At 35.2% G+C, this 26,705-nt stretch overlaps 1 protein-coding gene across 2 annotated transcripts in view; it reads right to left on the bottom strand.

Moving 5' to 3' along the window:
- Positions 1-26,705, bottom strand: part of COMMD10 (COMM domain containing 10) — a 185,194-nt gene that overhangs the window by 141,983 nt on the left and 16,506 nt on the right. For both annotated transcript variants that reach the window (XM_027546934.1, XM_027546935.1), the window contains exon 5: positions 13,727-13,837. In XM_027546934.1, coding sequence (XP_027402735.1) covers positions 13,727-13,837 — 111 coding nt within the window. The remainder of the gene's footprint in view (positions 1-13,726; positions 13,838-26,705) is intronic.

The following is a 26,705-nucleotide window of genomic DNA, read 5'->3' as shown; positions in this document are numbered from 1 at the left end:
TCTCATCTGGCTATGCCACTAATCAAGTGATAAATCATTTAACCTCATTGGGTCTGAGTCTTATCAGTAAACTGAGAGGGTTAAACTATTCCTAGTCAGCCTCTGTCTCTCTAAAATGTACTAATTTAATCCTTTTAAAGTATACAAGTCAGTGGCTTTTCTTCCCCTAAGAAAAAGATTTTTAAGGTACGTATATATATATATATATATATATATATATATATGCCAAAGCCTTTGACTGTGTGGATCACAATAAACTGTGGAAAATCCTGAAAGAGATGGGAATACCAGACCACATGACCTGCCTCTTGAGAAACCTATATGCAGGTCAGGAAGCAACAGTTAGAACTGGACATGGAACAACAGACTGGTTCCAAATAGGAAAAGGAGTACATCAAGGTTGTATATTGTCACCCTGCTTATTTAACTTCTATGCAGAGTACATCATGAGAAACGCTGGGCTGGAAGAAGCACAAGCTGGAATCAAGATTGCCGGGAGAAATATCAATAACCTCAGATATGCAGATGACACCACCTTTATGGCAGAAAGTGAGGAGGAACTAAAAAGCCTCTTGATGAAAGTGAAAGAGGAGAGTGAAAAAGTTGGCTTAAAGCTCAACATTCAGAAAACGAAGATCATGGCATCTGGTCCCATCACTTCATGGGAAATAGATGGGGAAACAGTGGAAACACTGTCAGCCTTTATTTTGGGGGGCTCCAAAATCACTGCAGATGGTGATTGCAGCCATGAAATTAAAAGAGGCTTACTACTTGGAAAGAAAGTTATGACCAACCTAGGTAGCATATTAAAAAGCAGAGATATTACTTTGCCAACAGAGGTCTGTCTAGTCAAGGCTATGATTTTTCCAGTGGTCATGTATAGATGTGAGAGTTGGACTGTGAAGAAAGCTGAGCACCGAAGAATTGATGCTTTTGAACTGTGGTGTTGGAGAAGACTCTTGAGAGTGCCTTGGACTGCAAGGAGGTCCAACCAGTCCATCCTAAAGGAGATCAGTCCTGGGTGTTCATTGGAAGGACAGACGCTAAAGCTGAAACTCCAATACTTTGGCCGCCTCATGCAAAGAGTTGACTCTTTGGAAAAGACTCTGATGCTGGGAGGGATTGGGGGCAGGAGGAGAAGGGGACGACAGAGGATGAGATGGCTGGATGGCATCACTGACTCGATGGACATGAGTCTGAGTAAACTCCGGGAGTTGGTGATGGACAGGGAGGCCTGGCGTGCTGTGATTCATGGGGTTGCGAAGAGTCGGACATGACTGAGCGGCTGAACTGAATATATTGTAGCATGAATCAGGACATCATTTCTTTTTATGGCTAATAATACTCCATTTATGTATATCAGATCAGATACTACCTGTTTATTCATTCATCCATTGATGGGCATATTTAAGTTGTTTCCACCTTTTGGGATGCTATTATGTACTACTATAAACATGCACATAGATGTACTTATTTGAATCTTGTTTTCACTTCTTCTGGGTATATATCTAGGAGTGAAGCTGCTAAGTCATCTGATAATTCTATATTTAAACTTATGAGGAAGTAACAAACGACTTGCCATAGTGGCTGCACCACTTTACATTTCCACCAGTGATATATGAGGGCCCTAATTTCTCCATATCATCACCAACACTTGTTTTATTTTTTTAGTTATAGCCATCCTAATGGGTGTCAAGTGATATCTCATTGTTTTGTGTATCCCTAGTGACTAACGATGTTGAGTATCTTTTCATGTGCATGTTGACAATTAGTATACCTATTTTAGAGAAATGTCTGTGCAAGTCCTTTGCCCATTCTTTGAGCTGTTTATCTTTTTGTTGGTGAGTTTTAGGAGTTCTTCACATATTCTAGATAGAAATTCTTTATCAGATATATAATTTGCAAATATTTTATCTCATTCTTTATGTTATCTTTCCTTTTTCTTCATAATGTCTTTTGATGCACAAATTTTTAATTCTGATGAAGTCCAATTTATCTATTTTGTTGTGCTTTGGGGATTATATCTAAGAATCCATTGCCAAATCCACTTAAGGTCTCTTTTTTGCTGGAAAATTCCATCAGCCTTTGCTCATTCTATAAATAAAGTTGCATATGAATAATTCTATTTGTTTTATTGCTGATAGTTATTAAAGGGTGATTTTCAGAGCTTTTATTATATTGCCCTTACCAAAGAAGTGGCAGTATTTTAAGTTTGGATAAAATTGCCCTTTAAAGATGGATAGGTTGGAACTCCTTCAGATAAAATGGAGTAACTCTGAAAGAAACTGCACTTTTGCTTGTTTATTAAAAAAAAGAAAGAAAGAAGGGGAAAGAGGGGAAAAGAAAGGAAAGGAGGAAGCAAATTCTCTTCATTTGAGAACGTCATCAGTTAGTAATCACACATAGACAATTTTAAAAGGCACCTTAAACTATATGTTGAAACATGATTATTAGAAAAAACAGTTTATCCTGCAATAAAAAGTAAATACTGTAGCAGCTATCAAAATGGTCTCTAATACATGGATAGCATTTCCATGATCTACCTCCCTCACTTCAGCCAATATATTAGTATCTGTCAACTGGCTTAAACATGGCTTTAAAGCAAATATACTGCTAAAGAATTACTAGACAAAATAAACCATATTTACCAAAAAATAGAATATTCCACAGCCATTTAAAACTTCATCTATTGAAAAAGATATTTATAATGTAATATTCCATGAGGGGGTGGGAAATACTTTATAATTGATAGATTTGGAAAGCTATATGCCAATTAAGTATGTTATTCAAAATTATTATCTTTAGATAGAATTATAGACGAATTTTATTTTCTTACATTTTCTGATTTTTCTACAATGTAAATTACTCAAGTAAATCCAGCAAAATACAAAGGAATAAAAAAAAAGAGATAAAACTAAAATTCCCTAAAATAAGTTTGGGTAAATTGCCCTTTAAAGATGAAATTAATAAGTAAGAATTTCTGTCTACACATTTACTTGTTATTACATTTCATCTTCAGCCATTATATGTAATCTGTCAGCTATATGTTTTGGTTAACTAATCACAACAATAACAACAACAAACGTACAGAGTTTCACCGAAGTTTTAACAGCACAGTTACAGAATATACGTAAAGTTTACGTAAACTCCAGAGAACACCAACAAAAGAATTTTTAAAAGCTTAATATGATGTTTTAAAAACTGTGTATGATATGTTACCTCATTAATTAGACATGGGGATCAAACCTTCCTGAAACAAGAAGATTATCAAGGTTTGTAAAAAATTAGATTATATTAATTCTCTCTGTATTTGCTAGTAGCAGGAAGTGAGATAAGTGACACAATAATTGCTCTACCAACCCTATTCCATCTATGGCCCTAGTTATGTTCCCACTGCCTATGGATACCATTCTCCATTAAATGATATGGTGACTGAAATTGGCTATTTTCTGTGCACTAACTGAACAACTATCTTCAGATCCTCAAAAACACCATTCAGCTCTAGAATTAAAACATAGAACTGATGATGCTGAGTTAATGTTAATGAATTTAGCGTAATGGGGGTCACTGGTGATCACCGTGTGGGGCAGGAGAAGGAGGTGTTTCAAGATTGAGGGCGGTGTTGAATACTATTCAGAGGTCTAAAGATTCAAACAAAAAATTCCTGCGTGATCCTGGAACTAAGGCGTCTGAGGGTCCTCTGTACCCCAAATGACTCTAACGAGGGTGCGGCAAGGGTTCCAGTTCTATCATCAGGCAATTTCTCACTCGCCATCATGTCACCCCCAACATACACCAAATCCTCACTTTCCAACTGACCCGATTTAGAATCTATGGTCCATCACCAAAATCACTCCCTTGTATGCAAAGTCAGTCCTTTGTCCCTTTCTCTCTTCATCTGATATACTTGGCAAAGATGAAACCCTGATTAAACCTAAGTATCTACCTACTTCACATCTGCACTAGAGCAACTAAAAATGGATGAAGGAAAATGTATACCCTTCCAACAGTTCTCATTTCAAATTTGTGGTCACAAGCTCAAATGGGCAATGAGCACTGGTAGGTAACAGTGAAACAGTCTAAAATAACTAGGTTGTTCATTTTCCCAATATCCAAAATAACTACTTCATACCTTTTCCTCTGTTCTCAAAACTCCAAGACCTATCCACTCCCCCAACAAATAACTACATTCAGAAAACAGAAGCAATCAGTTACAGCTTTCTCTCCTACCACCAAAACGACCTACCTGGTCCATTCTCTTTGTTTTTTCTGTTACAACAAATAGTATGTTCCTACTCTCATCACAGTCCAACCATTCCATTTGTGCTCTGGTTCTCTTCTCACTTTCTTAAGGAACTCATACCCTTCTCTGTCCAGGAGCATCAATTTTTCCCCCAATAGATGTGGCACTGGCATACAAACCTTCTCTAATATCTTCTGCCACTGAATCCACATTCCTCTACACTGACTATTCTATTTTGCTTTCACTTTCTTACCTCATTTTCTTTCCTCAATTTATTCCAATCAGGATTCTTTTCCCTCTCAATTGTTACTGAGATTACAATTGTCAAGGTTATCAGCGAAGTCCATCTAACCAAATCCAACAGTCATGTAGATGTCTGCTCTTCTTTTCTGACCTCTGAATAGTATTCAATATCGCCCTCCATCTTGAAACACCTCCTTCTCCTGCCCCACACGGTGATCACCAGTGACCCCTATGGTGCTAAATTCATTTTTTTTTAACTGCTATGTAGTGACTGTAAGTTCAGGCTATTGTGGCAGATGAACCTAAGTTCAAATCTTGCCTACATCACTTTTTAAAATCCAATCTGAAAGTGAAAGAGTCAGTTGCTCAGTCATGTCCGACTCTTTGTGACCCTATGGACTGTAGCCTGCCATGCTCCATGGAATTCTTCAGGGAAGGATATTGGAGTGGGTAGCCATTCCCTTCACCAGGGGATCTTCCCAACTCAGGGACTGAACCTGGGTCTCCAATCTAGGGAAAGATATTTAACCACTGAGACTAGGTTCTCAATCTACAAACTAGGAAAAAATATTAGTACCTAATTCCCAGCTGTGAGGGTTAAATTAGTAACTTTCATTCTCTCTTTTACCTATTACAGCATGTAAAGTAATTCACCCTCCAAGAACTGCTCTCTCCCTTCAGTTGCTGGCCGCTCCTTTCCCAATCACTGTGAAAAGTTCCTCCAGCTCTATTTGCCTTTTAAATTTGGGAATTCATAAGGTTCTATACTCCTTCCCTAAGCAACTAAGCTCTTCCATCTCATAACTGAAATTATAATCAAAACCTCAATGATTTCCAAGGTTCAATTTCTGATGTATCACCCGCCCCCTACCTCACCAACTGCCATGCAAAAATCTCTACCTGCATCTCTCAGCTATCTCATACTCAACAAGCCCAAAAGATAAGGCTCTCTTTTTTCATGTGTTCTTCCTCCACCTCAAATTCCCCTTTCTGTTGCAGTCTCCAACTCCTTGCTGTCAGTTTCCACAGTTTCAGTATTTCCTCTTTGTAACAGTCACTAAACTTACACTTACAGGCTTAGAATATGCACTCCCTTTTAGACCGTAAGCCCCACGATGGAAAGTAAAATCTGTCTATATCAAAAATACCTTGCCTAGTATCCCACATGCGTGTGTACGTGTTCAGGTGCTCAGTCGTGTCCAGCTCTTTGCGACACTATGGGCTCCAGGACACCAGGCTCCTCTGTCCATGGGATTTCCCAGGCAAGAATACTGGAGCAGGTTACCATTTCCTCCTCCAGGGATCTTTCCAACCCAGGAATTGAACCCATGTCTCCTGCTTTCTCCTGTATTGGCAGGCAGATTCTTTACCACTAGGCCCATCCCATGAATAATAAATGTGTTTAACAGTGTTTCTTGAATTGAATTTGAGATATTTTAGAAGTTTGCTTATTTAACTTACTGAACTTACCAGCATTTTATTTGTTTAGATGTCTAATTCATTGTTAACACTTTTATTTCAAAATACTTAAGCCACTCATTTACATTAGTATTATTTCTAACCCATAAAAATATTTTAAAGAAAATTTAAAGGTACTCAAACATACTATATTTGAGGAATTCTACAATTATCAATTGCCACTGGATTTCAAAAAATAAAGAGGTTCAGAAGTTAGGAAAGGCAAGTGAGGGTAATACTATTTGTTTCCCTACTTTGGAATTTCACAAAATTTTTGAAAAGAATTTCAGTAAAAAGATGATTTTTTTAAAATTATGAAATGCATGAATGGGGTATTCTTTTTTTAAAAGGATTTACTCCTACAAGACATTTTTATCTAACTATCACCATACTCTTTGTACTAATACTTTGTTTTCACTCAAAGATATATAGTGTCTAAAACAATATTTTTGCTAGCTTAGAAAGTCTTATTATGGATAAATATGGACTTTCCATGAGGCAGCCTAAAATACAGATAAAGGGTTACACATACACACTCTTCACACACATACAAAGGGGTTCATTTTGTGATATCAAGGAGTTGTACACATATAATGTGAATACTTCAATATACTTGAATACTTAAGATCTTTTAGAAAGTCACATTATCAGGAAACTTAAAAATAAGCCAAAAAAAAAAAACACTAAATTGAGGAAAGACATCTCTGTATTGCTCTCATTTAGAAAACATGACACCTTAAAGGATACTATCACTGAGAAATTCATCACAATGAAAAAGGATAGAAAACAAAATTAGGAATCAGAAAACTAGAGCTACAAAGTCTTAGAAATATTTAAATAAGTAAATATGATTTCAAAGAATCAAGCTTTTTTTTTTTTTCCAAAGTACATGTTCAATTGTCTACCAAACAGGGGCTGTTTTATTTTCTCTAAGCTGCTAGAATATTTCATAAGATTGCTTTCACATGTTATTTAATAATATAGAACACATATAACAAAAGCTTGTTTAATGTGTATACTATTGGAATAAAGAAATTATAAATGAGAGGGCTCTATAATATTATAAAAATACCTGGGCTTTCACTGGTCTCCTAAAATTATCCAAAGTATAATAATTAACTAGTTATCAAAGAACTTCTTTTTGAGATAGTAATGTTATACCTTTCTCTAGAAAATTTTAAATCTCTCAAAGGCAACCTAAAATGCTCCTAAAATGATTATGAAAAGCCTATTATCTAATTATAGTCAGATCTTTTTTTTTTTTTTTTATTTAGACCCTTCACCCAGCAATTATACTTCTGAAGAATAACCATAAATTCCAAAGATGCTTTATTCATTCATTCATTCATTCATTCATTTGAATATGGAAAAGATCTGTTACAGAGTTAAGTGAAAAAAGCAGAATAGAAAATCAAAGAAGACTTGCAAAAGAAAGTATCTATTGAACAAAAACTGAAATAAAAGATGTCTGCATAGTCGTGGTAAATCTGAGTTTTTCTTTCTATATCTCTAAAATTTTCACAATAAACAATTACAACTTAGGTAATTAAAAAAGACCCCAAAAAATCTTTTAAAAAGATAAGCAATATTCATCAATCATTTCATGTCAAAAGTAAAACCACCGACCGATCTCAAAATTTTTATGAACCCTGAATAAAAAAAACCATCCCAAATGACACAAATAAAAGTTAGTATCTTGATACAAACCTGCTCATTAGACAAAGCTCATTTTATAAATTTCTGGTCAAAATCAGTGAGTAAAATACCCAAGACTTTACAGAGTAACTTTTCAGATCGTAAGATAGTATACTGTGTAAAAAGGGAAAAAATTCTGACTGATGAAAGTGATTATCTTCTCATACCACATCTAGTATTGAATAGTAATAACAAAACTTCAATTCTTTTTCCCAAACCAAAAGAAAGCATCACTATTTTTTTAAAAAATCACTCATAACAAAGGTATAAGAAAAAGCAACTGGAAGGTCATACAGCAAAAATAACAAGCCTATGGGTGAAAAGTGAAGTGGGTTCTAGAATTATACATGATTTTAACTGGCTTTTTCCCTATATTTTCCAAAATGTCCGTTATAAACATATGTACATCTACTGTAACAGAGAAAAAATGAACTTAAATTATCAAGAGAATATGTTGAAACATATTCACTATACATATATTAATAAAAATACAGCATTTGTAAAATTTAGACCTGCTCATCAAAGCAGCTCAGAAAAATTTGAAGGTCCTTCAAAATCAGTCACTATGAACACAGTCCTTAAGGAAATCAAAATAAACTTCTAATACAAAGAGCTCATGATTTGAACCACATATGCTTTTCTCTTACTGAAAAACCTGATATATACACAGCTAAGGATGTGTTTTTAATGATATACCCTATTTCTTTGCTCATAACACATCAACATCAATGATGTCACACAGCCCTTACAGTAAGGTCTGTCAATACCTACAGCCTCTACTGACTGGGATAAGATCAAAACATACAACCTTACTTACTATACAAAGGAACGTATTAGTGTCTTTCATTGACTTAAGTGTAAGATTGTTTCAACTTAATCAAATAAAAAGAAAATGCAAAGGAAATTTAGAATCCACATAACTATAGCTTCATGAAGAACAACAATAATAAAACAATCACTGCATTTTAGAAAAGCCCTCAACACCCTGAAACATATATACATATTACAGGATAAGTGTTAAATTATTAAATAAGCAAAATGATACAGTATCCTAGCAATAAGTATAGCATAAGACTCAGAAATAAAACTGCCTGGCTTCCAATCCCAACTTTGTTTATTGTGTGTTAGTCGCTCTGTCATGTCCCACTCTTTGTGATCCCGTGGACTAGAGCCTGCCAGGCTCCTCTGTCCATGACATTTCCCAAGCAAGGATACTGAAGTAAGTTGCCATTTCCTTCTCCAGGGGATCTTCCTGACCCAGGGATTTAACCCAGGTCTCCTGCAGTAGGTGTATACTTTACCGACTGAGCTACTAGGGAAGCCTTATTTATTAGTTAGGAATAATCTAGGAAAATAAATTAATTATACACGTCTCCATTTCTCCATCTATCTATAAAATACAGATAATAATAAGAATTTATTCGTGGAAGACATGTTTTAAATATTAAAAGAGGCAAGCCCACATCTACATAGAATAAGCACTAAAAAAAGGCTTTTCCCCCTTTTCTCAATCTAAATAGAATTTGTCATACATTTTGCAAATAAGAATGAAGACCTCTAATTTTTAAAATTAGTATTAAAAGTCCTAAGTTCACTGGAGATCATAATTAACCTTCTACAATGTGAGCACAATCCAACTGAACAGTTAGATAAAAGTCTAGAAAGCTTTCTTGTCAATATGATTTTATCTCAGCTGTTTCAAAATAAAGAAGAAAAAAAGAATGAAACACAAGGATTCTTTCTTAAAAGATGTACAGAAAGAATTTAGAATTGCTGTATTAACAAAATATGATTGTTCTCAACAGCAAATTTACTGAGGAAAATGAAAGATTAACAATAAAATTCAAATATTTTAGTGTTTTTAGGATATTCAAAGTTAAAGTGCTGATGCCATTCAAAATTACCAGATCTGTTACGTATAAATTGCTATTCTCTATAAACAAAGAAATTTCAACTGTCTATGACTAGTCTGGAATTAGTTATACTCTAATACAGCCATTCAACTATCTTTGGGAATATTGTATTCTCTTCTCTCATAAAGAAATTAATACAAGTGACAGAAGGTAACCAAAAAATCAACAGTGTGGAAGGCTTTTTAATAAATTTCATTTTGGGAAATGATCACATATAAATTAGCAAACATTGAAATCATAATGATTTCATTTATTTGTTCTGTACATATCTGATTAACAGGCACTAATTTTGTTGATGGAAACAAGAGAACTCTATTGTTATATACAGATTAGAAATGTAAACACTTAGCATTTCCCACAACTACTGACTTCACAAATTACTTTGAATGTTATTTCAAATAACATTTTGAGTGCCAGAGATTAGGTAAGCAAAGAGCTCTACTGCCCCCTAATGAAATAAACCAAAAAAAAAGCCAAAAAACTCAGAAAACTTGTTCTGAGCTATGTGTGGAACAGGAAAATAATCTTACTTTGCTAAATGCAATAGACAAACACTGTGAAAATTAACTGAAAATGACTAGAATATCTATCAACATACTATAAGAAAAGCTAGGATCATCCAGTTTCCATGATAAAATTAGTAGCAAAACAGGAAAGCCTTGAGACAGAAATGTTCTAAGAGAAAGGAGGTCAGTACAACAATGTTATCTAAAGTGATAGCAATTAAAACTTCACTGCAAGCTACCCTTTTCATGTGTATGTTGGAAGGGAAGAAGAGAGAGATTCTTAGAAACCATACTTTACACTGAATTACAGTAAGTTTTCAGTTTAGCAGCTTAAAAGTAAATACTACCAAAATATTCTCTTATAATTTGCACTGATTCTAATCCTCTCAGAATTATTTTAATAATGTGTACTTTCAAAATAACTACACTATAAAGCATACATATGAAAGAATTTTACCTGTTTCCTGTTTTTAAAAAAAAAAATGACAATTTCTTAAGCACGACAACTTTGTTCTTCATGATACTCTGCATCATACACTAACCAATGATAACTTTCAATATTCCTTTTAATAAAAGTTCTCCCTTCCTTTAACCAATCTGGTATTTAAAACACATTCCATACTCGTAGTTCCTTTAACCTAATATTCTAACCTGTCTAGAATTTCCGAATTCTCATTTCAGAAGAGAAAAAAGAACAGAATGAGAGATCATAAAAACATGGAGAAAAAGCAAAGCCTCCCAGCATCAGTTCATGGAGGGCACAGTGGTGTGGTAGCTCACTGTCCCTTTAGAGATGGGGCACACATCACGTGGAGAGGGCATGTTTCCATCTAGGTTGATCATAACCGTACCTTCCATTACATGTCTACTGTTTACAAGGTATAAAGAATAGGGGCCAAATCCATAAAAATGCCACAGGAGAGAAAGGCAATACAGACAAAGAGGTTCACTTAAATCTGCATACAAAAAGAAAATAACTTGTATATTTGTGTGCTGCAGCTCTCTTCCCAGGCGCCTGTTAATGAAAATCGTTCTCTAGCTGTACAAGTCATGCATGTGTATGAGTGCCAAGTCGCTTCAGTCGTGTTCGACTCTTTGTGACCCTATGGACTGTAGCCCACCAGGCTCCATGGGATTCTCCAGGTAGGAATACTGGAGTGGGTTGCCATGCCCTCCTCCAGGGGATCTTCCAGACCCAGGGATCAAACCAGCATCTCTTAGGTCTCCTGCACTGGCAGGAGGGTTCTTTACAACTTAGCCTGCTGCTGCTAGGTCACTTCAGTCGTGTCCGACTCTGTGCGACCCCATGGACTGCAGCCTACCAGGCTTCTCTGTCCATGGGATTCTCCAGGCAAGAACACTGGAGTGGGTTGCCATTTCCTTCTCCAATGCATGTAAGTGGAAAGTGAAAGTGAAGTCGCTCAGTCGTGTCCGACTCTTAGGGACCCCATGGACTGCAGCCTACCACGCTCCTCCATCCATGGGATTTTCCGGGCAACAGTACTGGAGTGGGGTGCCATTGCCTTCTCCCTACAACTTAGCCTAAGGGTAATCAAATGTCTGTTCAAAATTTTAAAACAGCAACAAACAGAAAAATACAAATGTACTCAAGCCTATGTCTCAAATGAGTTGGGATCTCACATATGTAGAAATTTCCTGAATAATATGAATTAAAAACTTGACTCTCTTACTTGAAGCATTACTCGTTCATGCCTACTGCCTAAAAATGTAACTGACACAGACACATTTTGAAGACATAATAAAGAAGCTGGGAGGACTCAAGCAATCCAAAGTCAAGCATCCCAAAGTCCATCCCTGCCAAAGTGATGATGTTTAAAAGATACCCAATAGAGGGGTCAAAGACAGTACCCTTCCAACCTATAAATTCCACATAGCTACTCAGATTTCACATACAAGAGTCATGAGAAATAAAGTGAAGGTACATTGGAGAACACATACATGTGTGTGTGAATGTATAGGTGCATGTTTTCCCTCATGGAGCAGTCCCAGTCCGTACCAGTGAGCTCCAGATTAGTACCCTAAACCTAAAGGAATGTTTTCCTTAGTTCACAGGGGGAAAAAAAAAATAAAGGACTTCCCAGGCCATCCTTTACCTCCCTGTGCCCACTAAGCACACATATGAAAAACATGATCAAGAAATAAAAGGGAGAAAGGTTGAAAGAAAAGAGGAAAGGTTAATTTCCTTAAGAAATAAAGTTGGTAACAGCTTTGGTTTAAAACAAAGAGATTTATTTATTCATTAGCCCAAAAAAACTTTTAGTGGTGATGATGATGAAGATGGCAGCGGCCAGCATTTATAGAACATAATGTACTTACTTCACAAACAATGAGTATTTGATCTTCCTTAGAGCTCTGTGAGGCAGAAAATACTATTCCTATTTTACAGATGAAGAAACTAAAATTCATAAGGATTAGGTAACTTGCCCAAGGTTAGACAGCTACTAAATTGCAGAGCATATTTAACATACCAGTCAATTCAACACTTAATTGTTACGTTTATGTTATTTTCTGGTGAAAATGTGTGAAATGAAATGACTCTTTGGAAACATTGTAATAAATTAACAAATTTTATGTATGTATGTGCTTGTGTGTCTTAAGATCCAACTCAAATGCCTCAAAATTCTGTTGACATGTAACCAGAGATAGGCACTTATGCCAGTTCTTACGAAAGACAGAAACATACAATCCATAATAGTGGGTTGGCCAAAAAGTTCATCTGGGAAAATCCAAACGAACTTTCTGGGCAACCCAATAAATAGTGAAAGTGCTAACAAATAAATAATAATATACACACCCTTCAATGCCCATTATTTCAATAAATAATATTTCTTTCATTATTATCCGATCACATACAGTCATAATAATCTCTTCTTCAGATCTTCCTAACTCATTCTCACCTCTATTTCACTTGTCTTAAAATGAACATTTTCATTTATTTGAGGAAAAAAGGTCACTCCCTCTTCTCGCTATTAAGGATACTCAATTATAGTAAAAAATATATGTATGTAAAAAATAGCTCTGGTTGACATGTGAAATATACATTTCTTTAAATGCTGTAACAATAAAAACTATTCCATAGCAACTCTTTAACCTCTGATAACATGTTGAAGTTTTCTGAAATTAATACTAAGGAAGAAATCACCATGCAGTATAAAACTAATCCAAAACTCTATTTTGTAAGAGCTGAGATTTAAACATAGCCACAAACATACTATACATACACAAACACAATTCAGGTCACCTTCATATTCCAGGCATTGGCTGGACAACAGTACTCCCTCTGCCATATGTATGCAGGTTAAAACACAAAACCAGAAATATTCACAAATACCTAAAACATTAAAATTGTAATTTTATTATGACTACCACCAATTTTTTCCCATTGCAGAATTCAAAAGAATATGTTATAACATGTTCTTACAAGAACGCCACCTTGTAAGCAAATCTGGTTTCTCAAATAAAAAAAGTGAAGTGTAAATCTGACATCAAAACTTGCACAAATAAAGATCTGTCATTTTGTTAATCCTTGTCTACTTTTAATTAAATTATTTTTTAATTTTCAATCCAGAGAGCAAAGACCCTGCCAACAATAAAGTACAAGACGTAGGAAACAAAATACATCATTTCAATGGGATACTCTTTCTCACCTTCGAATCTTCATTGCTCACTCCGAGCTGTAACACAGCTTGAGGAGATTTTAGTTTTGCTTCAGCAGAGTGAGCCATCTGAAGGTTAAGCTGCCATCCAACCGTCTCAAGCTACAAAAGACAAGTGTAGATTGGAATCAGATGGTACAGAAGGAAGAAAACACTCAACTTAAAGCAAATCTCCAGTCAGCAGGAATGAACATGGATAGCCTGGACTTTGCGGAAAGTCAGTTCCTGGGCTCCTTCAACCTGCACACTCTGCACATTCTCCCTTTGGGCTCGTTAGATTGGCCTCATGCCATGCCTGTCAAATTCAAGCCTAAAACTGGTCTTTAAATACATTCTGTTCTAAAAATAAAAGTTCTGAGACTAGGCAATGAAATACACTAAAGGAGTCAATGGTTTTTAAACAGTAAATTACTATTTTAAAACAGTGTATTTTAAAGCCAATGGTGTTTAAAAATAGTTATAGCATATATATGTGATAACTACTCTAAATGACCTCCCATTATCTTTCAAAACTCTTTGCAATAAGTAGAACAAGGTAAAACTTTTTTTTTTTTAATTTAGTGGGAAACTGAAGTGCCCAGATGGTAAGAGGTTCACACATTTAGACACAGTTAGTGAGACGGGAAGAGAGCCAGAAAAAGAATTGATATCTACTTACTAGTGAGCAGGTGTTATCATGCTTTCCAAAGTATTCTAACCTACTATGGTTCCCAGTTATGACAGAAACTAATTAGAATACTTCCTTTGAATTTATTAATTAACACAACAGCAAAATTTAATCAGGAAGGCAAAGACAGCAAAGAGACTAAAGCAGTTTAAGTTTCAAAATATTAAGCAACATAAATGCAGCTTTATTGAACATGACATATTACTGATTTTTCCAACATCAAAACTGTAAGTATAAAGTTTTAAATCTTATTTCCAGTAAATCCAAAGTATCAATACTTAGGGTAGTTTTGTGACATGCAATTGTCATATACCTCTGACAACTCGACTCTAGTCATTGATTTACTGAAACTACCTCAGCTACACTGGTAAGAATGGCAGACTCAAAACAATTTTTACTTAACTGGAATACTAATTGCTAACTTGAAAGACTGTTCAACAGCTAGAATCACAGCAATGACTCAAAGCCAAATTGGAAAGAGAGCAATGAAAGTATTATCTATTCGAGAGAGGATGTGATGAGAAAATAAAGATACAGTTCTGTTCTTCCTGGCACTGAACCTTTAAGAGGTTATGGGTAAAAAGAGCAAAGATACTGCAGAGACATAATCCATAATACCATAAGTAAAAAAATCAATTTAATGGTACACATGAAGCAAGGATCCGTAATGTACTGATTTTTAATACTAACTATAGTAAAACAGTCTCTAACACCAGCTCACTACTATTTTCAACAGTCCACGGGGTAAACACAGACTCAGATACAACCTAGCAGACTGAACAACAATTATTTTCAACAGAATCTACAGGCAATAGATTCTCCAACATAACAGGAAAAAACACGACACAACTACTCTCATATATCCAAGCATTTTGATACACAGTCTTAATTGAAAAACATCCTGTAGGTATTCATATGAACCTATAAGACACTGTTTTGATCTCATTTAACTAATCGTATACCTGTCCTTTAAGCACTTAAGATAAACGACAAAGATAAATATTAAGTGAATAAATTAAAATATGGTCCCACTATGGTCAGGTCTTTGCACAAATGAATGTATACTTAGTCACTGCATAGAGGTGGGATGGGGCAATTAAGATCACTGAACTTAAAGCTTATGCTTTAGTTCATACTTAAGCCACTACTCACTACCTAGGTGGCCCTAATAATTAAGTCACAATCTTTCAAGATCTCAGTTTCCTCATAGGAAGTGGAAATAAATCTATCTGAATTATCTGCTTTTTTCCTGAGTTATTGGCAATACTAAATAAGAAAATGCATATTCAAACTGTTTTGGAAACTCCAAAGCATTATAAATATAAGGCATTTTGATTACCTAATTTTTCCTATAGTATTTTTAATAGTATCTTTGAAATAGAGTAGACACTCTATATGTTGAATTGAACTGAAGCAAATAAAAAATACCAGCAAAGGTAATTTTAAAAGCATCATAACATGGGAGAGGGAGAAGGTGGGATGATTTGGGAGAATGGCATTGAAACATGTATAATATCATATATGAAACAAATAGCCAGTCCAGGTTTGATGCATGATACAGGATGCTCGGGGCTGGTGCTCTGGGTTGACCCAAAGGGATGGTACGGGGAGGGAGGTGGGAGGGGGGTTCAGGATGGGGAACACGTGTACACCCATGGTGGATTCATGTTGATGTATGGCAAAACCAATACAATATTGTAAAGTAATTAGCCCCCAATTAAAATAAATTTATATTTTAAGAAATAATTAAAAAAAAAATTCATTTGGTTTTTTGTTACTTGTATTTATTCCTGTGCATGTCTTGTATCTGTTGATCATTAAATGCTATATTTTTTCCAAAAAAATAAATAAATAAAAGCATCATAACTACAAACATTGTTGACTGACTTTCTTAAATTTTAGAGCCTTTTCTATTGTTTTGTGATTTAAAAGCATTCATCCCATGCCCACAAGAAACAGTAACTTAAAAAGTTAAAAAAAAGAAATATGTAGTTGTTGTTCAGCCACTAAGCCGCTCATATGTAGACATATGCACATACACACACCCATACATAAAATCTCATATAAAAAGAGCAGTATCCAGAAACCTCAAATGAAGAGGGAATAAAGGAGAACTACAATTTTTTTTTTTAATATTTTACAGTTACACAGAGCAATAAGAAAAACAAACCTAACAAAATCTTTCCAGTGAAACTAGGAGACAATACCAGCACTACTCTTATTACCCCCATTTTACAGATAAAATGTGTCAAAGTAAACAACTGGGGAAGAGAAGAGTAGATGGAGGCTCCTTATGCTTGTTACTACTGCCACTTTTCTCTAAGCCAGAAATTATATCAAAATCAAAAGTTACAAAAATTAATTCTAGTAAAAATCATCAATGGATACTAAATTTAAGTGGAGAAGGTCTGATTTGAAATGAATAGTCACAAAGCTTCTTGCCCACAATTGCTTTTTAGGTACAAAAGAAAAAAATAATTATACAGTAGAAAAAAAAGCAAAACATCTAAATCCAAGAGATCAAAATTAACATCACCAAGCAGTGGCAAACAGACAAGCTGTGCCTCCAGGTGTGATATCCTGCAAATACCATTCACATTTTTAGCCAAATTATAACTAAATTTGATCCTGAAGAAACTAACAGAAAATATAAAGATAGACACAAGAGGAATGTACACTTGAAAAACATCAATGTCCTAAAAGACAAAGAAAAGTTGAAGAAAGAAGAAATTTCTTAAACTGGTTAAAACATATATTATTTTCTGGATCTATAATAGACACTGGTGATATAAATATGAATAAAACAAAAGCCTTTTATCAAGGTGAAAATGTTATAGTACACTTTAAGTATTCATCTGAGACGCATAACTAAGAAACAAATACGAAAGTTATCAATATTTTAATTACATAGGAAACAAAATCTAGATTGAATTTTTACTTAAGTTAGCTAAACTACATTGCTTCTATTTAAAAGAAAATTCTGTATTGTGTATATCGAACATATGTACATTAAAATACCAGGAATCATTTGAATATAATTAGACATCTCACATCCAAATTTAAATCTGAGGGTCTTTCCACCTTAATCAACATTGTACATTGAAATGTCACCTACATAACATAAAACACAAGGAAAATGAGCCACTAATATTTTTAATGTTTTCTAACCCATGCCAAAACTGTTTAAATGATAGTTCTTAGGCATCTCGCTTACATTACTTATTGTCTGACAATGTCACTAAGATGTCAGTTCAAAATAGGTATAAAGACGTCATTCTCCTTCTAACATCCAGGTAACAACTCCAAGCTTAACTTCTGGTAACTGCTTTGTAAATCACAATTCCAAGTACATGCAAAATCAGTCAAAATTACTCTCTTAAAATGAAAACGTAAAGTTAATCACCATACTTTAACTACTGGTTTCCTATAATAGTAGCCTCTGCTTGGATCATATCACATAGTAAGAAACACTTTTTTATGTTGCAAATTGATATAAATATACAAAAGCGTCACAAGACAATTTTTTACCCAGAGCAATGATACATATATTCTATTAAATTTCACTTTTAAAATACTAATTCAAAAACCCTCCATATTGATTTTATTACCCACTAAACCTCTAACAGGTCAGGCCATCTAAAGTAGGAAAAATATTGCTCAGAAATACTGAAATGAGTTTTAGGAATTATGTGTGTGTGTATTCATGAAACAATTACTGTTTACTATAATAAATCATGAAAATACATAAAAACAGAACTGTAACTGCTAAAAGAGAAAGCACTATCTATATTCTGTTGCTATAATCCACATCTATAACTAGTAAATACTATAAGCAGATATTCCATATACAATATATATATGGTTTATTACAGAAACTATACATTATTATTTATACTTATGTAAAAACTGGAAGTTGACTAAACATTTAATACAAGAACATTAACCTATTTTTTAAGCTTAGCTAAATACTTATTCCCCAATTTCCTTGACCACTTCTCTTAACCTCAGTGATTTCTTCCTATACAATCTACTGACTAATTATAGGAAATTCCCCACTTTAAAAAAATTCTAGTTGGTTTATTCTGTGTTTTCTAAAATTATACACATTGAATGAAACATAAAATAAGAACTTTTTCTAAATCTTTCATACAGGGGAGAAGGGCATTTTTCAGTTCAATGTAATCTGCTTAATAAGGTTAGCTTTTAGAAGCATTTCTCCTTATAAACCTGTATCACCAAGAAAGCAATACCTGCTGGGAAAATCAATTTATGAATGTATAAGAGGTCATAATTATGATCCCTCAATAATGGCATGTGTATATGAATGTGTATATAATTAAACCTTTAAAATAACAGATTCAGAGTACTTTTACATTTGTCTAAAATAGAGAAGTTTCTAGTATTTCCATTACAATCAATAAGAGATTTATTTTCTTAAGCAATATATGTACCTACAGAGTCTGCCAAAGGACACAAGACGACAGCATCAATTTAGAAGTACATTTTATTGGAAACGTTCTATTACTATAAACCAGTGAACAATAGGGGCGCTGATGTTTATACCTCAAATTTTTACCTTTTTCCCTCAAAAGAAAACACTGTCGAAGAAATGAAGAAGGGTATTTAGGTCCATTAATCAAATCAGGTATTTAGGTCCATTAATCAAATCAGGAACATTTTAAACAACCTGTCACTAGGAGGCCCTCCAGGAGATGCCAAGTTTTACTCCCCATCTTTAAGCTGGCAATGCCCAATTTACAAAGTCAGATTCCAAAAAAAAAAAATCTATTTGTTTAGAACTTAGAACAAATTTGCAAATACAATGAAAGTGTAAATGGGGATTAAATTACCAAGTAATTTAACAGAAGGAATAGAAGTGCTTCCCTCCTTTTGTTCTAACCAGAGGAATATCTAAAATTCAAAAACTAATGAAGTAAATTCCAATCCCTAATGGCTAAAAATAAATAATACCTTGGCATTAAGACAAATCAATCTCCAGCATTTTATATATGTGGTTTTCTTAACTATTATCTACATCAGATATCAGCCTTAACTCAACAAGCATACAGTTTGAAAAAAAGCCTGTCGCTTTCAGAAGATTCCCATCTTTATGTGAATTCTGTAAGTTGATGAAACCTATGCTTCTTTTCAGTAGAACCATACTTTCATCCTGGTTTTCTATCCATTTTTAAATAATAATAGCAAAATTAGATCATTTTGACCTGTGCAAATAAAAAAAAAAAAAAAACTTAACCATTACCTGAGATGGGAAAACTACAGGAACAGTTTCAAGAGGAACAATCCAAAGAGCGGTTCATTTTTTAAAAGTTAAGTTGGAGATGCCTATTCTACATCCAATGAAATTATCAAATAGGCTAGAGAAAAAAATGTTTTATTAGAAAATAGTTTTTAAACTCAGAAGCCTGAATGTGATTGCCAGGCAAGTACAAAAGAACAAGAGAAGAGCACTGGGGACTGAGTCCTCGAACAATACAAAACTTAGAGGTTGTGGAAATGAGAAGACAGTAATGAGTATGACTGACTAAAAGATGCAGCCAGAAAGGAGAAAATCAGAAGAGCATGAACCTGACCTTTATACCATCACAGATGCTGGGGACATAAAAATCATCAAACTAAAATCTCTGCTCCAGGCCACATGATGAAGACAAGCATATGCAAAAACAACTTTGCCATAACATGTACATAAAAATCTTAGGTAATCTGCAAAAAAGCTACTAAAACTAATGGCTGATTTCAAGAAAGTTATGGCAAAAGATTAACATAAAACATCAGCAGTTTTCAACATACTAGAAACAAACAACTGGAAATTACAAAAATGAAATTCTATCTATAGTAGCAACCAAAATCAGGCAAATACACAGTGTCTTAGTCTGTTCAGGCCACTAAAACAAAATACCACAGACAGTATAGCTTAATAATAACAAGCATTTATTTCCCCCAGTTGTGGAGCCTGGAAGTCTAAGATAAGGGTGCCAGGAAGGTTGGGTGAGGGCCCCTCTTCCAGACTGCAGACTTCTTGTTGTATCCTCACAAGACAGAAGGAGGCAAGGGAGTTCTCTCTTTATAAGGGCATTAATCTCCCTGATTACGTCCCTTCCTATTAACTAATTAATTCCCAAAAGCCCCACCTTCTAATACTATCACGTTGGGGGTGAAGTTTCAATATATGAAATTTGAAGAGACACATTCAGTCTATATCGTAAGGATAACTTTAACAAAATTTGTGAAAATTCTGGTCATTAGAAAACTACAAACATTGCTTGAATAAATTAAAGAAGATATCAATAAATGGAGAGATATACCATGTTCATGAATTTAATGATTCAATATTGCTAAGATGTCAGTTCTTCCAAAAGTGATCTACAGATTTAGGGCAATCCAATTAAATTCCCAGCAGGAATTTTTTTTTAATAGAAACTGACAAGTTGATTCTAAATTTTAAATAGAAATGTAAATGACCTAAAAGAGTTAAACCAATTTTTTTTTTCAAAGACTTGGAGGAATCATATTACCTAACTTGAAGAATATAAAGCTACAGCAATAAAGACAAAGGCAAAGGATAGACCTAAAGACTCACGAAGTGACTTCTAATGAAAGCACCAAGGTAAATGATGCTGGAACAACTAGATATCTGCAAGAAACAAAACAAAAAACAACCTCGACCTAACAAATGGGCTTCCCTGGTGGCTCAGACAGTAAAGAATCTGCCTGCCTGGGAGACCCAGGCTCGATCCCTGGGTGGGGAAGATCTCCTGGAGAAGGGAATGGCAACCCAATCCAGTATTTTTGCCTAGAGAGTTCCATGGACAAAGGAGCCTGGTGGGATCACAAAAGTCGGACGTGACTGAGCGACTAACACCTAACAAACACCACACACAAAAATGAACTCAAAATGGATCACAGACCTAAATGCAAATGCTAAAACCATCAAACTTCTGGAAGAAAACATGAAAAGAAAACCTTTGTGATCTTAGGACAGGCAAAGATTTTAGAGACAGCCATAGAAGAATGAAGGAGAAGACAATGGCACCCCACTCCAGTACTCTTGCCTGGAAAATCCCATGGACGGAGGGGCCTGGTGGGCTGCAGTCCATGGGGTTGCTAGGAGTCAGACACAACTGAGCGACTTCACTTTCACTTTTCACTTTCATGCATTGGAGAAGGAAATGGCAACCCACTCCAGTGTTCTTGCCTGGAGAGTCCCAGGGACGGGGGAGCCTGGTGGGCTGCCGTCTATGGGGTCGCACAGAGTTGGACACGACTGAAGCGACTTAGCAGCAGCATAGAAGAATGAACCATAAAAGACAAAGGCTATAAACTGGACTTCATCAAAACTAAAAATTCTGTTCTTCAAAAGTCACCATTAAGAAAAAGGTAAGCCACAGACTAATAAAATATTCACAATACATATATATACCTGACAAAGGACTTGTATGCAAGCTATATAAAGAATTCTTACCACAATAAGACAAAAAAAAACTCTACAAAAACAGGCAAAGATTGTAATACATAATTCACAAAAGAAAACAAATAAACCAATAAACACATAAACACAATAAACAAATTAAAAGATATTCAATCTCCTTATCCCATTAAAATGTTAAAATTTTAAAGAATGGCAATACCAAGTGTTGGCCAGGATGTGAAAAATTGCTGGCTGGAATGTAAAATAGCATAACTTCTTTGGAAAACTCTTTAGCAGTTTCCTCATAGTTAAATACACACTGACCCTACAACTCAGTCAATCCATCCCTAAGAAATTACTCAGGCAAAGTGAAAATATATGCCCATAAAAAGGTATGAGAATATTAACAGATTTATTCAAAATAACCCCAAACTGAAAACAGTACAAATACCATCAACAGGTGAATGGATAACAAATTGTGATATATTCATATAATAGAATACCATGCAATAAAAAATACCAACCCACGATTTAAAAAAAAGAACAAACTATTAACACATTCAACAACAAGAATGAACCTCAAAATCATACTCACTGGAAAAAGCCAGAGAGAAGTACATGTATATGATTCCATGGATTAAAAATCCAACAAACATCACCAAGCAAATCAGTGGTTTCCTGGGGCCAGGGTTAGAGGAAGAAAGAACTGCCAAGGAGCATGAAGTAACTTTTGAGAATGACGTAAAAGCTCTGCCTTTTGATTATGACAATGATATCATAGATATACCTCTATCAAAATTCACTGAACAGTACAATTAAAAGGATATAGATTTTACTATGTAAATTATAATTTATTACTGCAAGGAGATCAAACCAGTCAATCCTAAAGGAAATCAGTCCTGAATATTCATTGGAAGGGCTGACACTGAAGCTGAAGCTCCAGTACTTTGGCCACCTTATGGGAAGAACTGACTCAATGGAAAAGACCCTGATGCTGGGAAAGATTGAAGGCAAAAGGGGAAGGGGACAACAGAGGACAAGATGGCTGGATGGCATCACCGACTCAATGGACATGAGTTTGAGCAAACTCCAGGAGATAGAGAAGGACAGGGAAGCCTGGCGTGTTGCAGTCCATGGGGTCACAAAGAGTCAGACACGACTGAGCAACTGAACAACAACACACAACATTTTTTCTTAACAGACAGATGAAATATACGAAAAGCTGTAACAGAGGACCGTATAGATGCATTCAGAGAACATCTTCAACCTCCTTGCCATCCTTTAGTCATTGGCAAGAAGGGGAGGCAATAAGCTTCAAAGAAGCCCCACTACTACTAGCCTCTCTGAGAAAGAATTCTACGCTGTAACATCTATAAGCATACAAAGACAAGGTCAGGATCTCAGAGATGACCACTGTGCAATTCAGTACTGACATCATAAGAGGTATAAATGCTTCATTACAAATATTGCAACATAGGGATACTCTCTAACCTATACCCTCAAGTTTAGATGCTCCCGAAGTCAACATCACTGCTAGGGTGGTATGAAACTTACAACAATATTCCTTGACTCACAGACTTGGCCAAAATACCTAACTAGTCATCATATCCAAGTTACCAAAGTCAACATAGCATCACTGCTACGGTGGTATGAAACTTAAAATTATATTCCTTGACTCACAGACTTGGCCAAATACCTTAACTGGTCATCATATCCAAGTTATAAGGTGATGAGGGAAAACATCAATGAATTATCTTTCAGCCTGTTTTCCACCTCTGCATACCATGGATATATAACACAACAGTACAAGATTGAGGACACTGAAATGTCATTCAACTAATGCTCTCACTATTGGCACACTCTGAAAAAGTACATCAATTCTATTTAGCAAGTGCACATCTTTGAATACTATGACATAAGAGTAATTTTGCTAATAGCCCAGTTCTTTGGCATTAGTAAAATCTTTATTTAATTTGTTAATGGCTCTGGTTTTAGTCAATTATTTATAAAGCATAGAACACATTTCTGTTTCAAATTAGACTGATTAAGGGTCTTTTAGATCTAAAGTTCTTTAAACTGATTGCTGCAGCAACAGCTAATGACATCACCTTTTTTCCCTGGAGAATTTTCATTCCAAGCTAAAGCAATTCTTATTATATACATTCCCACTTTTAAAGAGGAAAAATATAAATGACTGAATATAGTTTCCAGTGAAACTCAAGAATCATGAGATAAATGAACCACAAAAAGTTTCAAGTACACCAAATTGAAAACACAAAAAAGCACTGCTGCTGCTGCTGCTGCTAAGTCGCTTCAGTCATGTCTGACTCTGTGCGACCCCATAGACGGCAGCCCACCAGGCTCCCCCGTCCCTGGGATTCTCCAGGCAAGAACACTGGAGTGGGTTGCCATTTCCTTCTCCAATGCATGAAAGTGAGAAGTGAAAGTGAAGTCACTCAGTCGTGTCCGACTCTTAGCGACCCCATGGACTGCAGCCCACCAGGCTCCTTGGTCCATGGGATATTCCAGGCAAGAGTACTGGAGTGGAGTACTATTGTCTTCTCCAAAAGAGGACTAGGAAACACAAAATATAATCCATACCCTTCTCTCTTTACTGTTCTTTCCTCCACCTATAAACACAGATATTCCTCTTTAAGAGAAAACCTTATACACAGAACCTCAAAATAGCACAATTTGTAAAAGCAGGGATACTGTCCATTTATTCAGCCAACAACCAATTTCTGAGAACCAAGTCCCAAGGGTCATTTAAAGTAGTGAAAATACAGTAGTGAACAAAACAGACAAAAATTCCTGTCCTTCAGGAATTTATAGTTTAGTAGTAGAGATTGACAATAAAAAAAAAATAAAGTAAGTACAATGCATAGTGGGTCAGATAAGAATAAGAAGTATGGTAGAAAAAAAATGAAGTAAGAGATTACCATAAAGGTAGAAGCACTTTTCACTATGATGATTACAAGAAGGCTCACTGATAAACATGATATTTGAGCACAGGGCTGAAAAAGATAAGGAAGCCAACCACATGAACACCCAAGAGCTTCTGAGGTAAAAAGAATAAAATTATCCCAAGTGAGCCAGGTGAAGGTCAACAAGATAGCAGACCAAGAGGGGGTTACTGATCACGTAGGGTCTTAAAGGCAACTGTAAGAACTTGGACTTCTATCATAAGCAACATGGGAAGACTGGTGGATGTGGAACAGAGGAGGGACAGAATAAGACTTACAATTTAAAAGAAGCACTTCTGGAGTTCCTAATCTGATAATGGTAGGAAATAGTTTATATGACATAAACTTCCCTTGCAAATACAAAGCACAACCTCTAAACAAGCTAGCTTAAAGACAGACTTGAAGGCACTGGAGAATAACTAAAAAGCAAGCAGAAGTTAAAGGGAAGGGATCCACACAACATGACAGATTCACATTCCTTTGCCTTTTTATATTTTTATGACTCTTCCCAATCCATGCAGCATGGGGTGGCTGAAACTCATATAGAAAGCCTTAGATTTGGCTAAAGGGTCAATCACCCCCTTCCTAGACATTTACTCAAGGGAAATGAAAACATATGTCCACAAAAAGACTTGTACACAAATGTTAAGTGTTAGTCACTCAGTCATGTCTGACTCTTTGTGACCCCATGGACTGTAGCCCACCAGGCTCCTCTGGCCATGGGATTTTCCAGGCAGGAATACTGGAGTGGGTTGCCATTTGTTAACAGTACTCTTATTCATAATAGCCAGAAGCTGGAAACAATCCAAATGTCCATCAACAGGAGTACAGATAAACAAATTGTTTTCATACAAGGAAATATTACTCAGCAACAAAAGAATTACTGATACAACTAACAACACAAATGAATCCAAAAAAACATTATGTTGAGAGATACTATACAGACACATTTATTTAAATTCATTTATACTATTAATAAGACTAAGAACATAAAAAAATTTTTTTGTGATGGAAAGTGAGTATGAAGGTGGAGAAAATTAAAACTGGACCCGTTTCAGGTGATGAAAATTTTCTCCTCTTTTGATAAGAATAATGACTAAAAGGACATATATAATTTCTGAAATTCATCAAACTAAACATTTAAAATATCTGCATTTTTTGCAGGTAAATTATATTTCAATAAAAAACAGCAAATGAATATAGGAGCATTTAAACCTAACATTGACGTTCAGTCAATTCCAGCACATGGAAAAACTATGGTTTTCTTTTGATTCTTAACATGTCAACAACTAAAGTAACAAAGAGGGAGAAATCTGACTTGTATATGGATATAATTACAACAAAATACCTCTCCTATAAATGCAGATGATAATGTTAAGAAGCATTTAAATCTTGAAAAAGGAGACTTCCCTGATGGTCCAGTGGTTAAAAATCTGCCTTCCGGTTAAGGGGTGCCTGTATGTTTAGTCGCTCAGTCGTGCCCAACTCTTTGCAACACAATGGACAGTAGCCATTCAGGCTTCTCTGTCCATGGGATTTTTTCAGGCAAGACTCCAGGGGATCCTTCTTCCTGACCCAGGGATCAAACCGTGTCTTCTGCATCTCCTGCACTGGCAGGTGGACTCTGGATGCGGGTTCAATTCCTGGTCTGGGAATTAAGAGAACACATGCCACAGAGCAACTAAGCCAGTGCACCACAGCTACTGAGCCCATGTGCTGCAACTAAGATCCAATGCAGCCAATAAATACATAAATCTTGAAAAAAGCACTCAGATATGCATTCATAGCTATATATTTAGATTTAGCTCTATGAAGTATGCTTTTTCTGTTCTCTTTATAGTAAAGCCCTTCATCCATTCTTAGAATTCCAAAAGAAATGAAACATGAATACTAAAGAAAATAATAAAACTAAAA

This window comes from Bos indicus x Bos taurus, chromosome 7 (assembly GCF_003369695.1).
Source record: "Bos indicus x Bos taurus breed Angus x Brahman F1 hybrid chromosome 7, Bos_hybrid_MaternalHap_v2.0, whole genome shotgun sequence".
Lineage (NCBI taxonomy): Eukaryota > Metazoa > Chordata > Mammalia > Artiodactyla > Bovidae > Bos > Bos indicus x Bos taurus.
This window is presented reverse-complemented; position numbering and strand designations above follow the sequence as displayed.